This window comes from Anopheles arabiensis, chromosome 2 (assembly GCF_016920715.1).
Source record: "Anopheles arabiensis isolate DONGOLA chromosome 2, AaraD3, whole genome shotgun sequence".
NCBI classification, from domain to species: Eukaryota; Metazoa; Arthropoda; class Insecta; order Diptera; family Culicidae; genus Anopheles; species Anopheles arabiensis.
The window spans coordinates 105,013,693-105,029,549 of NC_053517.1; the positions used below are offsets into that span (position 1 = coordinate 105,013,693).

The 15,857-nt window shown below is 44.2% G+C and overlaps 2 protein-coding genes across 5 annotated transcripts in view; one reads left to right on the top strand and one right to left on the bottom strand.

Moving 5' to 3' along the window:
- Positions 1-5,166, top strand: part of LOC120895571 (sodium channel protein 60E) — a 118,782-nt gene extending 113,616 nt beyond the window's left edge. For all 4 annotated transcript variants that reach the window (XM_040299062.1, XM_040299064.1, XM_040299063.1 and 1 more), the window contains 8 exons: positions 170-274; positions 450-796; positions 864-1,191; positions 1,258-2,093; positions 2,163-2,462; positions 2,526-2,821; positions 2,887-3,045; positions 3,467-5,166. In XM_040299062.1, the coding sequence (XP_040154996.1) occupies positions 170-274; positions 450-796; positions 864-1,191; positions 1,258-2,093; positions 2,163-2,462; positions 2,526-2,821; positions 2,887-3,045; positions 3,467-3,942 (2,847 nt within the window). In that variant the 3' untranslated portion in view covers positions 3,943-5,166. The remainder of the gene's footprint in view (positions 1-169; positions 275-449; positions 797-863; positions 1,192-1,257; positions 2,094-2,162; positions 2,463-2,525; positions 2,822-2,886; positions 3,046-3,466) is intronic.
- A 5,970-nt stretch (positions 5,167-11,136) lies between these two features.
- LOC120896207 (peptidyl-prolyl cis-trans isomerase 5) lies at positions 11,137-13,114 on the bottom strand. The gene is made up of 3 exons (XM_040300170.1): positions 12,898-13,114; positions 12,336-12,463; positions 11,137-11,857 (listed from the first exon to the last, which is right to left on the bottom strand). The coding sequence occupies exons 1-3, from the start codon at positions 12,973-12,975 to the stop codon at positions 11,455-11,457; spliced, it is 609 nt and encodes a 202-aa protein (XP_040156104.1). The 5' UTR covers positions 12,976-13,114; the 3' UTR covers positions 11,137-11,454.
- Between the last annotated feature and the right edge of the window lie 2,743 nt (positions 13,115-15,857).

A 15,857-nucleotide genomic window follows, 5' to 3' on the forward strand; every position in this document is an offset into this window, starting at 1 on the left:
CCGTTTCTGTTGGTTTTTGCGTTGTTTGTACGCTGTTACGCGTCGGTTTGTATTTCTGTTCCGAACTCTTAAATCTTGTTTCCGTTTCCGTTTCGCTTTTTGTGCATTTCATTGTCCGTTACATTGTGTTGTGTTGTGTTGCCATGGTTACCGACTTCCGTACTTCTAGATCGTCAATGACAAGTGGCAATGCTACGCGCTCAACTACAGCTGGGTAAATTCGAAGATCACCTTCGATCACGTCGGGATGGGTTATTTAGCGTTGTTTCAAGTTGTGAGTATAAACCTTTTCCTTGTAACTATTTTACTTCCGTATGGTTGATCTTCCATTTCGTTTGTTTAGGTACTTACAAGCTTAATTTCTAACGTCTTTCGTTTCAACTGCTGTACTGTGGGCTAATGTTATCATTCAAATTTATTTCCCCCTGCAAATGTTCATTCCCTCAAAGGCCACCTTTGAAGGATGGATGGAGGTTATGGCAGATGCCGTTGATGCCCGAGGTGTCGATCTGCAGCCGCAGCGGGAGGCAAACCTGTACGCCTATCTGTACTTTGTCATCTTCATCGTGTGTGGATCATTCTTCACGTTGAATCTCTTCATCGGAGTTATCATCGATAACTTTAACATGCTGAAGAAGAAGTACGAGGGCGGCGTGCTGGAAATGTTCCTGACCGAATCCCAGAAGCATTACTACACCGCGATGAAGAAGCTGGGCCGCAAAAAGCCGCAGAAGGTGATCAAGCGCCCGATCAATCAGTTTCTAGCGATGTTTTACGATCTTTCCAATTCAAGACGGTAATTAGAAGATACTAACAGCAAAGGCAGTTCTCTGTGGGTACTAATTGTGAGCTTTACTTTGCAGCTTCGAAATAGCCATATTTGTGCTGATTTTTTTAAACATGCTCACCATGGGCATCGAGCACTACGATCAACCGCATGCAGTATTTTTCGTGCTGGAGGTCAGCAATGCCTTCTTCACGACCGTGTTCGGGCTGGAAGCGATCGTGAAGATCGTTGGGTTGCGGTACCACTACTTCACGGTGCCGTGGAACGTGTTCGACTTTCTGCTCGTGCTGGCATCGATCTTCGGCATTCTGATGGAAGACATCATGATCGATTTGCCCATCTCGCCCACGTTGCTTCGGGTAGTGCGGGTGTTCCGCATAGGCCGCATATTGCGCTTGATTAAGGTGAGCTAAGCAACAAGAGATGCCCTCAGTGAACGTCAAATAAATCCTTGTTCTTTTTCTTTCCAGGCTGCAAAAGGCATCCGTAAGCTGCTGTTTGCGCTGGTCGTGTCGCTACCGGCACTGTTCAACATTGGCGCACTGCTGGCACTGATCACGTTCATCTACGCCATCATCGGGATGTCGCTGTTCGGACATGTGAGGCAACAGGGCGCCCTGGATGATATGGTCAACTTTGAAACGTTCGGGCGCAGCATGCAGCTCCTGTTTCGGCTGATGACATCGGCTGGGTGGAACGATGTGCTAGAGTCGCTCATGATACAACCGCCGGACTGTGAGCTGGCGCTCGATTTCTCCATCAACGGTGACTGTGGCCATCCGCTGCTGGCGATCACCTACTTCACCAGCTTCATCATCATCAGCTACATGATCGTGATCAACATGTACATCGCCATCATCCTGGAGAACTTCAACCAGGCCCACCAGGAGGAGGAGATTGGCATCGTGGAGGACGATCTGGAGATGTTCTACATCCGCTGGTCGAAGTACGACCCGCACGCAGGCCAGTTCATACACTTCAACCAGCTGTCGGACTTTATTGCGTCTCTGGATCCACCGCTTGGCATCCCGAAACCGAACACGGTCGCGCTGGTGTCGTTCAATCTACCCATTTCCAAGGGCAACAAGATCCACTGTCTGGACATACTGCACGCGCTGGTGAAGCATGTGCTGGGGCACGTGGAGGAGACGGACAACTTCAAGCAGCTGCAGGACCAGATGGACCAGAAGTTCAAGAAGCAGTTCCCAACGCGAAAGGAGCTGGAGATTGTGTCGTCGACGCGCATCTGGAAGCGACAGGAGAAGGCGGCCAAAACGATACAGACCGCCTGGAAGGACTACCTGAGGTATGGTGTTGTTTTGCTCGTAGTTGTTGCTTTGTATGCTATAAATTCAACTTTCCATTGACTTTTTAGGATGAAACGTGAACGGGAACGCTCCCCGATGTCACTGGACGAAGAAAACACACAAACTTCCAGCCCGGGCGGATGGCAGAGCAAACTGTCCGCGCTGAACTTCCTGCATCTGCAGGTTCATCGCCGCGGTACGGCCACGTCAAGCCGTGCCTCGTCGCGAAAGTCGTCCCGAGCTTCCGATGCGTCCGATTTGAGCGAGCTGGCTGGGCCGTGGCTTAATCTTCCACTGATGCTGGTGTCCGGTACGAGCGACATGGTGAAGGATGTTAAGCAGCAGCATGCGAACGGACTGGAGCTGAAGTAGGTTTTCGGGGTGTTATTGGAGTCTGAAAGAGCAGTAACCAAAGTTCCAATTTTCCTCAGGGACGCTCCGGACGTGAAGGGACAGCGGCGCCGATCGTTCTACAACTTCCCGTTCTTCCTGCGGCACCAGGACGCCGTCGAGGAAACGTCTACCTCATCGCCGCAGCCACAGAAGCGGCCACTGAAGGACAGCGACACGAACCTGTCGCTCACCACGTCCCTCGAGAAGGTGCCAGTGCCGCCCCCGGCGACACCGAAGTCGAAGCGTGCCACAAGCTTTGTAAAGAAAAAGCCACCCCTGGAGCGTGGCTTTTCCGCCCAGAGTGCATTGCGTCTGAACCGTAATGCGGTCGTGCGTGAGTATCGGAGCATGGGAATTTGAATGTTGGACAACTTTGACTGACTTCGTGTTGTTTTCTAGCGGATGATACACTGTCCACGTCGGCAGCGGACGTGAGTATACTGGTGACGGAACCGTCGCCCGATGTACCGACCGTACCGGCACCGGGTGAGACGACGCTTGTCCACGTGCTGGTGCACAGGGAGAGCGAGGAATATCAGTCTGAGCTGGACGAGAAAGGTAAGCCGATGGCAGTTCCGATTACACGTTTTGGTTTGGATGTGCTTTCCTGCCATCACCGTTTGATTTTGATTTTACGCTCTGACTACACCCAACACCACTAGCAGCTATGTTTCGTTGAGTGCGACCACCATTACACACCCAACTTCGTTAAGTAGCCGCTCACTCTGAACACCAAACACCCAAAGTCTGAAGAGACTATACTCCCCGAAAAGATGCACCTCTCTGTGTTTGCTGTAAATGTGTTTTTTTCTTTCTTTTTTTGTGTCTTTCTATGTTCTTCTCTCTTCTCGCGCCCCACCTTCTCCCATGTGTGTGTATCTCTCTGTATGTGTGTGTGTTTGTTGTATGCGTTGTTGTTGTGCGTTTGCTTCTTTGACCATCATCACCTTCCCCTCGATGGACGGATCAACCAATGAAGGCGAACCCAAGGTCAAAGAACCGCGCGATCCATCCCGTGCGAGTGACATCAAACTTTCACCCGGCACGAACGTTGACTATCAAATTCTAGGTGGACTGGAAGGTGCGCCCCGCCCCGTCGTGACGATCTGCGTCGAAAGTCCGATGGAGTCGCCGGATCAGGATGGTGGTGGTGCTACTGCTTCTGCTGCTACCACAGGGGCCGTCGCAATCCCCATCGATCCGGAACCGATCGATGTGAATCTGCCGCGTGATACGAGCAACATTTTCTACGACTACGAGGAACAGTCTGGGCCGGCCGGTCAAACGGTGCCCGCTGGAGAGGCACCGAACGTTGAGAACAGCGCGGTGACGGTGGAGATTGCGAACGAGCTGGCGGAGTGTAAGGCGGGTCGCCGCTCACCGGGCTCACCGGGCGATCGTCATGAGCAGCCGTCCGACCGGCCGGAAGCAGACCTACCGGCACAGTCAAGCTGACGACCATCGGAGCAAACAATGGGCGATGAGCACGCGGCGGACGACAGTTGACAATCTACTTTCTGAGTAAGTTTCATCCTTGCCCACTTCATCGTACAACTCTCCAACAAAGAAAAAAACAGCCATTGCAGCAGCTGCTGCTGTTTGGGAAACGTTTGTATAATCTCTTGGTTTTAGCCTGAAATAGCGTGTGAAGATCGGAGTACGGTTTGGTGAAGTTGACAGAGATATGATAGGGTTAGTAATAGCAAAACATCTAACCAAACACTAGGTCGCTTGTACATTATGCATTAACCAAAGATTCCTTCCTATTCCGGCAGAACTCCTAGAATACCCAACTGGTTCTCCCCCGTACGATTAAGAGGCATCAGAGGCTCACTAGAGTATTTAAGGATTCACGTTAAAAATAACACCTGTACAGCTAGTGATACTGGGATGGAGATATAACAGAGGGGACAGAAATAAGAAAGAGCGAAACCAACAGTGCGGTTAGACCAACATTTCCACTAAGTGTGTTTACCGTCAGTTCCATTTCACTCTTGCTTCTGGACACTATTTTCTTACTAACAAGACACATTCACAAAATCTGTCTCTTATTCTTGTTACTAAAAACGTTACACTTCTTGCATATCAGTTTTGTGATTAGTAGAGAGTACCCGGGATGGATCGACGACGACGACCCCCCGCGTCCCAGCATAGCTGATCGTGGGGAGTTGCTGATCGTTAACAGAAGAAAAGGAAACACTTTCATACATGAGTATATATTTTTTTACCTTCAAGTTGTGCATTTAGTACGTAAGTAGAAACGTTTTGAAATTACGACTGCCTGACGAATAGGAATGTTTGGAACTGTTTGCTCCAGTGATGGAACGTTGTAGGAAGAACGATAAAGGGAAAAGGTATTTTGTTACTGGATGGCTCTATTGCAACTCAAAGATCTCAAATAATCTCAAACCGGTGGATGGAAGATGAAGGAATGAAAAGCTGAACTATGTTTACTTTTTCACTCTCAAAGCTCAGATATTTACCCGTTCTTTGAGTTTTACTTTACCTCATGCAATAGTGTCTGTGGTGTAAAGAAGGCATGTAGTAGTACGGTAGAGTACATCGTGACCGGGATGATTGGATGTTTCGACGCAGAACATTGCGTGGGTAATAAAAAAAAGTGAGAAAACATATGAATCGAATTTAACGTAGTATTTCCTCCTCGCCCCCCCCCCACCCCCCCCCCCCCATTACTAATGGTAGTGAAATCGGATAGCCACATTTCACCAGTTGATTTGATTGCTGCACAACTTTAGCTCCTATCCCATTGAAGATGAAGATCATTGATGGTACCAGAGTGGTAAAGTGCATATTCTAATCGTTTTGTACATATGAAGTAATGTGAATATCAAAAGTAAAATCAATCAGAGTATAACACTGTTCCGGACTTCACACAAACAACCAATGGGTTGTGGAGGAGGATCACTTAGGTACACGGGGTGAGAGTTTGTTTTCAGTGCTCCAACTTGTTCCTCTGAATGTTGTTCCTTCCCGCCCTACACCACTGACTGTACAGTATGCAGTATCATGATTTTCGAGTAGGATTAGCCCACATTATAACAGGGGAAGGCTCCAAAGCCCCCCTCCTCCTCTCCACGTTCCCAATTTAGTGTTGTAAGGATGATACTTGTTGATAGGATAGTTTTGGAAAAACAATTAAAACAAGGAACGTCTGGTCTCTGGTCCCGTGTTCGAGACGTGTGCCTCTAAACAGGCGCACGATCGTCACGGGAGGATGCTCTAAAAACCAACTCCTTACATTGTATACAAAAACGCTCAGTCAGATTACGGCTGTTTAATGAAAAGTTAATTTAATTTGCCCTATCGCGCAACCCCCATAACATTCGCGGCCATTATTCCGTGCGCGCGTGAGTGTTGTTAAAGCGGGGCTTGCGCATAGCGGTTAGAAGAAGAGAGCGGAGTAAGGTAAATACGCTTATATGAATAAAAAAGAAAGGAAACGGTAGACATGGAAGGTGTTACTAGTGTTTAATAGTATAGTGTTTCGTCACGTATGTCAAAGTTAGGAACGCGCTCCACTAAATAGGAACATTTGAAAATGCATGCTCATAATATGCAACCAACTCCAGAGATGGAGCGGCAGAAATACTGAGCACGACGGGCACGAGAGCAATACATCTCCAAATCGCAGCTTCCAAACGTAATGGTTAAGGTACATATATTGAAATGAAATGAGTAACTTAAGAAAAACAAAGCGTACACACGAAAAGGAATGAACAATTCAATGAAAAATGTTCAGAGCAAAAAAAAAACAAACAAGAAAACATATAGATAAAAGTTAAATCCGCCACATTTATTAACCACGTTACTCACACGTTATTAAACAAGCAACACATGAAGAAAACAAACCCCACACATATGTAGAGTAATAATCGTGAAAGTAAGCTTAAATGAGAAAACCCAACAGAAACATTCCATTGCAATAAAAGTTAAATGAAGCGCAACGAGAAAGCAGAAAAAGAAAAAAAAACAACGTTAAAATAAGATGTAAAAATGAGAATGATAAAACGTATATAAAAAGGTATATTAGGATAACACACAACATTTAAAATCGTGTTACAAAAGCGAAGAAACCCAAACTAAAAAACAAACCAGACAAGTAAAACACAATAATCAACCAGTAATTGTTGCAGATGTTAACGACAACGGATATGAAGAAGAAAAAAAACAAGAAAAAAATATTTAAAAAAAAACATCTCGTTCAACTTAGTCGCAGATAAAAAAAAACTAATAACGGTTGTTGATTTAGTTCTAACTAACAGAGTAAGCAGAGATAGAATGTAAAGGGAGATCGACATAAAATTTAAAAAAAATATATTTATCTCCCCCCCCTCCCCCTCTCTCCTCCCACTGAATCAATTTCCTTTTCCACCGATTCGGTTGACGAAGTTCAGTTGAGTTTTGTCTTTTCAGTTAACTGATTACGCTTTTGTCCCGGTCGATCGTTGTTTTTCAGGAGACGTGACGGCGATACGAGTTGACAAAGCGATTAAGAGTTATACACCAAAAAAAAAAGAAGACAACAAAGAAATCTTATACAAAATCGAGATTGTGTGTTTGTACATATAGGAAAACTGTTTGCGAAAAGAATGTTATTCACATATTCAAAATGCTCTTACTCCATACCCATACCAGCAAACGCCAGAGTACGAATGGAAGGCTAGCTTATTGTTCATTGGAGCTTTTGCAGTAACTCATTGGGCTTTTTTTGAATTTCTAAATTTACTGCAATTAATACTAATAATAGATAATTTTGTTATGATCCTTACTGCCCGCATTATTATGAGTTGGGCCGGTAATACATAAAAAAACTGGCTCAAACTGACGCCAAACCCATACACCAGATCACACCGTAAATAGAGCAACGAAGCAATATATGACAATAGTAAACAGTAAGCGGTGGCGGTACTGGCCACCACTGCACATCTTCCCAAAACGCAAATGGCTTTGATAGGTGATTATCTACTTTTCTCGAGCCGGCAACCCGGCTATGTACGTTGTTGCCCTGTCCACACAACGCATTAACCAATCAAAACTGATCGTGACTTGCTGCTGCTGCATCACTTCTACCGGTCGAGATGTAACCTCATTTGGCGTACCACCACCAGATGATATGCCGGTAGCATCTTTACCGTAGCAAAGGTTGATTGCCTTCAATTGGTTTCCCTTCCCAGCAAGCACAGTTCCCGGTGTTGTTCACCAGCTAGTGAAAGGTGTGCATGTAGGGAATACTGTCTTGCGAAATCGTACGCAAACGTTTGACCATCGTTTTTGAACAAAACGGGCAAACATTCAAGATGTGTCTGTATGATTTTTGATAAGTGTGTCGCGCGATCTTTGGCTACGAAAATGGTACCCCCGTTTGAAGCCTCTTGCGTGATCGTGATCGTATCAAACAAGCTGATTTGCAAATGTGGCCTAAAATGTGGACAAAATCCTTGGCATGTGCTCGGCAAAATTATTTCAAAACTGAATGATTCTGAATGATTAAATACATTTCTAATCTGCAAAGGTACGTAATCTACCGTTATCTACCTACCTACGTCTACCGTTATCTAATCTAGGTACGTTATCTACCTTCACAACACCCCAGCTGTAAATATACATATAAATTGCTTGCGTTTTCATTAAAAGTAATAATAAAACAGTTTTTTCATAGTTTTTGAGCTAACAAAATGTCAATTAATTGTTCTTCTACTACTTGATTCTGCTTCTATTGGAGCAGAAAAGCAAACGCATCATCAAAGATTCTTGCCCCATGTTATCTGCAGCTAATAGATGGAAATAACACGAACACGCAAACGCATTGTGTATTGCGTCAATAAATACGCTTCAATAATAGCAAATAATTAAGGAAAGTTGATATAAAAAATGCCATTAATTAATAGTTCGCTAGTAGGGGTTCTCGCTAGTGTTTCAAACGGTGTATAGATGTTAAGCGAATTTCTCGTGATAGAGAACCGCGCCTAGTGTAAATGCTGTGGGTGAGTGAGCAGCACAAAGGTTAAAACGATACACAATCGGAATAAAGCCATATTAAAAATGGTAACCACCAATCGGTGGAAAACTTCTCAAGGGGATGTTTGTTTTGTTTTGTTTTGTTCTGGTCCTTTCGCTTGTTATGTAGTTTTATACATTTTTTAACGCCAGAATTTAACGAACGCACGATAAAGACGTGTGATATTACAATAGAGACATAAATAAGAAATCATAAAACAAAACCGAACAAACAAACGTTCCGGTTTTTGCTGAATTGCTCACAGCAATTTTATCAACGATCTTCCCGATCTTCGGCAGATGTAAATGGCTTTGGAAAGGAAGTAAAACTAGGATACAGTTTGGGTTTAGATTTAGTCACGGTAATTTACACGTTATTTACTACAAAAAAACTTTGAGCTTGGCTTTCCGTTTTCGTAACACTCAATGCATTCTCAAGTAAAAGCAAAATATGTAACCAATCATATATAAAAAAAGAATATAAAAAAAAAACAGCAACAACCATGTGATGGTATCGCACAAAAAAGAAACTTTAAACAATCTTCTACTGCTCCCGCCCCCCGTTATGAAACAATCAGAACATGGAATCAGAACCCAGAGAAAACAACGTTAAGTGCAAACTTTTTGCTTTCTTTTCTACGAAACACTTACCAACACACTCTTCTTGTGGCAACGCAGGTTAACGCACAATGCAAAACACACACAAAGTTCACCAATAACAACAACAACATCAAAATACCACTGGCAAAAGCGTGTAAACAAACCACACGAGCAAACAAAACACAATAAGCTAAAAAACAGCATTAATAATACGCATATAAAAATAGTTTAAAAAACCAGTAGATAATAGAAGATATTTAACAGGCGGCAAACATTTAAGATGGTAAGATGGTAAATTAAAGCTGAACCCCCCCAATAATAAGCCCATAAAGCCGAAACATTGTAGAAAGTTAGTTAGAATTTTGTTAAATTATATATAAATGTAAGCCCAGTGTAGAACCAACAAAAAAAATACAAAAAAACAAGGACATTCCACATTGCAATGTGGTAGAAAAGAAGGTAAGAAAACAACAACAACAACAAAAATGACGAAAAGAAACCAAACAACACAATATAGCAAAAGTAAGTTAAATGGATCTGTTTAAGGAAAAGAGAGCGAAAAAATACGAACAAAAAAAACGAGACAAACCAAGAGCAAAACAAAACGAATAACAAATGAAACGAAGACAAATTATTGAAATTTATAGAAAAAAAAAACAGATTTGAAAGGTTGTGTAATTATTTAGAAGGATACCAAAAACTATATATATATATATACTTATACATATACATATACAAAATATGCAAAATTTGCAAACAACAGCAACAAATTGAACGGAACGCACAACACTAACACAACACAGAAAGCAAGCAAAAAGGAGGAAAACAAAACAATGCTATAAATATGAAGTGTTTTGGAGGGGCACGAGCTCAACGAAAGAAGAGAGAAAAGTACGAAAAAAGTGGTTAATGGTTGGAGTCAGATGATTGGAGGATCACTGAAAAAAAAAAACAACAACAAACAAACAAACGTGGCTAAAAATATCAAGAGAAAAACAAATGTGTACATATAGGACAAAACCAAAAAACCAAGAGTAATAAAACCTGAAACATTAAAAAGATATAATGAAACAACGTACTTCATTCGTCGTGTCGATCATTTTCCGCGCGCAAAGAAAAGTCGTAATTCGAAATGGAAAGTGTTTCCTGTTGATAAAGAATGCAATGTTTTTATTTCTTTATCAGCACACACAGCGTCACGATTGTGTTTTGTGTGGTCGGGAAAACACAGCCCTGCCTGTTCATTCATCCCTGACCTAGACCGTTGGATCTACGGCCTGCTGCATGGTAAATATTTACACCGACACACGCCGAAGGGCTCGTCGACCAGCGGCACGACGAGATGCGTATACTTTTCGCGCATTGCACGCGCGCAATTAACCCCTCAGTAGCCCTCACTGTAAGGGCTACAGCAAGGGGTACCGGCGGGGTGTGTACGGCAGTTGCGTTCTATGCTTAATTATAGAGCGTAGTACGTCACGGATCGTGTGGCCGGGCACAGCAAAAAAATAGAACACGCACCAGATGGAAAACAACAGATCTGCGCGGAACTAGCGGGAAACGCTCAAACGCGCTATTGTTTGCGCATTGCGCGTGAGTCTATCGCGGCATTGCTTTGCGAAGGAAAAACATAGCCTATTCTATTTCGCTGGCTTATTGTTTCAGGCATAAGAGCACAAATGCTTTTGCGGAAGTAGCATTTTCACCGGAAACGACCACAAATATCACAGAAATCATGTCACTTGTTCCAGACGGGTTGTGTCGGTGTTTGAGAATTTGAAAAAAAAACCCGCTTCAGTATATGCCATATCAGCCGATTCGTTACATCGATATCTAATTACCACGTTACAAGCTCTGTTTCTTAATTGCCTGGGTGCAGAACGAATGATAAATTATAGACGAGCAAGCGCGTGTGTGCTGCAGCAGTAAGCTTGTCACGATGACAAGAATGATAACAGTGAATGTTTCTTTTCAAAACTAACTGAAGGGACTAACTAATTCTAAAGAAGAGAGAAGAAAAAAAAAGCAACATTTATAGGTGTAAATTTTATCATAAAAATATGTCTTCTCGTCTCTTTTATTTTCTGAATTAGATTTACTTAGCGAAGAATGGATCTCTTCTCCTCTTAAATGCGAACACACTACTCAGAACCCTTTCCTTCCTTTTTTTGAATCACTTTTTTTTCTTGGACATCCTTCTCGTCGTCGTTATGGGTGCATCCGTTCGCTCGAACAAGAGGATTCGTCCAGGATGGATAGTGTGCGATCTGTAGCGCCCCAACCGGCTTTCTGACGCTACTATACGCTCCCGGGAAGAGAGAGCGTCTTTCGGTCACTCGCACTCTCCCTTTACTCGGTGGCATCGGCCTTATCAACCGCGAACGGCTCGCTGACCGGCAGCGAACCGGAATCCGCAATCTCGACATCGTTCGTCGGACGATCGCGCCCATCGGTGGCGGTGCTTTCGATCTTGCGCACCACGTTCATGCCCTCCAGCACCTTGCCGAACACGACGTGACGCCCGTCCAGCCAGCTCGTCTGCTTGACCGTGATGAAGAACTGCGAACCGTTCGTGTCCTTGCCGGCGTTCGCCATCGACAGCCAGCCGGCACCGTAGTGCTTCAGCTTGAAGTTCTCGTCGGCGAAGCGCTCGCCGTAGATCGATCGTCCGCCGGTGCCGTCTCCCTTGGTGAAGTCACCGCCCTGGATCATGAAGTCGCGGATCACCCGGTGGAACTTGCTGCCCTTGTAGCTATTGGGGGAGTGGGAGGTGGGAAGAAACAGTGAGGATTGGTTCGGTCGGTTACGTTAGTGTAAAGCCGCGTGTGGGGAAAAGATTGAGAACTAATTTATGCACGAATTAATCATGCATTACCTCAGTGGAGCGGAGGCATAAGATTCAATAAAGAAAAATGACCCCGTGGGAGGCATAAACAGTGGAAGGCAAAGGCACGGGAGAAGAAGAGCAAGTAAAATACCATAAACCGAAAGGAGAAAGCATAATGGAGAGAACACAACAGACTCCATCCTACACGCCTCAATCCGGTTATGGTTTCATCGCCTGCTACGATCATCATTGCCGTTAACCTTACTTTCAATTGCTTCATGCAGTGGAATTGAAACGACGATACCAGCTGGCTTGGGCATTATCGCTCAATTACAAGTCCGTGGGAGGGTTTTTATGCGGATGCTAAATGAATTATGGAAATTGTACGCTCTATGCAACTTACCCTTCTCCTTTGGTGGTCTTCTCGGCCAGCTCCTTGAAGTTGCGGGCAGTCTTCGGTACGGTGCCACCGAACAGACCGATCACGATGCGTCCCTCCGGCTTGCCACCGATCGTGATATCGAAGTAGACCTGGAAAGGGGCGAAACAAAACGAAAAAATCCCATTTATTGTCACATGTTTATAGCATTCGTACTGTGATTGAAATGGATTGTGTTTGAACAACCGGCCACCAACCCGAAGAGAAAAACGCGCGTGTACGCGTGCTTCTCTCCTATTGCAGAAGGACACGTAAGCATTCGTATGCCAAACCCACCCCCAACCCCCTCTTCACTACCACATTCAGCTTCTGATGCTGGCGGGTGATGTGGAAGATGCGTTTCGTAATGCTGATAAGGCAGTGCAAGTACCAGCAACAGCAACAGCACACGCATAAAAAGACGCTCAACATAGTGCTGTTTTTGTCCAATTATGCTACAAAAAAACGGAAAGACAAAGCAGCTGATGGATGATGCGGTGCTGTGCCGGTTGTTGACCTTCGTTCGCTGCCGTCATTGTAAGCTTACCTTATCCGTCACTTTCGGCCCTTCTCCGGATGCCAGCGCACCGGCAATCAGCACACTCAACACAACGAACAGTTTCATGTTGCTACAATACTTTTCGGGAAACAGTAGAAACGTACACTTTACGATAGGAAATTGGAGAGGAACTTTTTTTCTTTTGCCTGACGCTGCAGCTAGACACACAACACGTCCGTTCCGTTGGCGTGTGTAAAAAATTATGAGAATTTGACAGAAGCGACAGATGGCTTGCGGGTACAAACCTTCGCCAGCTGAGAAACCCTCTCCAGCAACCGCAATGTTGGCTTCTCTTTCTTTCTCGGCTGGACAGAGCGAGCGTAGAAAGAGAAGGGTATCTACGGATGTTGAGCTATCTCTGTTGCGCTATACGGTTGAGCGCTAGAATGAATGGGAAAGGCACTATAGACGGATTTTGATATATCGATCTCTTTCTTTACGCTGCATGCATTATGGGCGAAAAAAGTGTATAATAGATTAAAATTATTTATTTAATCAGTAGGAAATTATACTAATTCCAACCGAGAAAAATAAGAGTAAAGTAGTTTAATGCTTAAATGCTTAATAGTTTAAAGAAAAATATGCTAAATGCATTTAAAGTGTCAAAAGACAAACTGTCCTATAGATCACTTGTAATAGTAATCATATACAGGTTTTGAGTAATCATACGAAACATTTTGAATCAGCATCAACAATTAAATATTACGATTCACAATCCCTATTTGCCAGGGGGAAAAGGCATATAAAATCATTTAATAGATACGATTGTTGGGATTTTTTTTAACCAAAACAGAATAGCCCTCTGTGCGAAGTCTTTTATCCGACAGTGCTGCCCTCTATGAACATTAGTTGAGCTTTCTTAAAGCTTTTGTAACGCTTTCTTCTATTTTATTGGAATTTGATGTAGGGAACGATTCGTTTACGTTTAACAATAAAGCAGTTAATAAATATAAATGTTTTATTTCTTATCTTAATTCTATGTCACTAGCCCTTGTGAGCATTGTCTCTTTCGTCAGTGAGGGAAACCGATGCTTTAAAGATGGTCCATGCGATCAACTGCTCCTTTTAAATCTATTGCCTTCACCTTCACCTTCACCCATTCATAGCAATAAAACAAGTATAAGATCTAGAAATTTATGTTCGACAATCAACACTCAAACGATTCCCTTCCCCGTGCTTAGTAGCAAACGAGTGAAAAAGGGCGATCCTAAGCATTTGCTCTTCCTAACCTTTTGCCCCATTATGACGGACCCTTCGTGGGCAGTGGGCTTCGTAGGAACTGGCGACCTTGAAACCGGCCTCATCACACCTTTCTGTCGGCTGTGCTTTGCGAGGGAGCATAATTTGCCAATAAAATAATTCACCAGATTGACCTGAGGGAGGGATTATTTATCGCACACTGCTGCCCAAAGGCTTCGTATCTAAAACAGTCTTGAACTCACCCACGAAATGATTCGGAGTTAGATTTTTTGGCCGTCTCTTTCGATCGATCGCTCTCGTCTTGCGGAATCGGTGGAGAAATATGTTTCGAGCGCTGGATATGGGAGGTCAACATTGCCGACGGTTGACATCATAGTTGCGACGCGCCAGACGGGACGCCACAGCTAAGGCGCTGTCGTACCGTTGGGCCTATCGAAATGCTGCTCCGATTATCGTACCTCATCCTCATTTGCATATGTTTTGTTTCGTGTCGGGAATCTGACCCTTCTGCGGTACGGTGCAGGCCGGCACTGCCGGCTCCAGGTTCATTCATCTCTTCCCATGTGAGCATCCCGTCGTTTGAGCTGCAGTGCGTTTCAGCAGCTTTTCAGCCCTTGATAACATCGATCGTGAAAGTGAATTTTGAAGCTTCTCTATGCGCCACGAAGAACGATTCGTTTCGTACTGTCAAGGTCAGCTGACGTAACAGGTTAAACCGCTAATTTTCGTTGTTGATTTATTGAAAGCACATTCAAAAAAACACATTCAAATAATGCTATAACAGCGGCAAGCAGATTAGACTTTCATACATACAAATTCCCCTGATGTCTTCTCGGCCACTTTAAATGATCCAAACAAATTGGACGCACAAAAACAGCAATTCCCATCTCGAAAATGTAATCCACCCACATTAGGTCGGTGATCTTCATTCAATGTTGCTACTGCTGATCTGCTTACCCACAAATTGGTCGGGGCGCCGTAAAAGGTGCAGCCTCACACACAAACAGAAGCACTCTACGTGAGGCACGCCACGAACCTGATCTAGTAGCTTGGGTGATCTCGTCGCTTGGCGTATGATTAGTAAACAAGCAAGCTGCCCATAGGGATGTGAGGGGTGTAGAAGCAGAAGCCGCCTAGAGCTCGCGCAATTAAATGTGCTTCTTGCGTCAAAAACAAAAACAAAAACCCTAAAACGCCCGTTTGATGCAAACAAAAATAGAAACATCAAAAAATGGTTTAAAAATAAAGCAACGCTGCCCTATCGGTTGTCCCTTCGAACGAGGCTGCGAGGGGCGAAGGTGTTGAAGGCTGATAAGATCATTACGGTTGCTGTGGTGGAATTTCCAAATCTAAAATCTTTCGATCGCGCTTTGGAATATTACAACCAAGTCAGCCGCTCGTTTCTGACGATCCGTTTTGGATGATCGCGAGTGATGATGTCTGTTTAGTCAGCATACATAGTTTATATTCCATCGCGCACGGACAGCTGGATAGGTTCAGCGAGATTTGCATACACGCCGATAAACAACAACCATGTGTGTGTGTGTGCCTGTGTGTCCGTGTTGCACATTTGTTCGGGGGCAGCATAATGATCGGCGATCGTGTCGAGCGCACCACGGTGTCGTCTAATGGAAGTCCATATATTTTTGTCGCTGATTCAGCGCTTACAGGCAACCCTTTTGCAAGAAGGGCCGAGATGATAACGAGATGACTAACACGCGAGATTACGCCATCCAGGCAGATCGAAA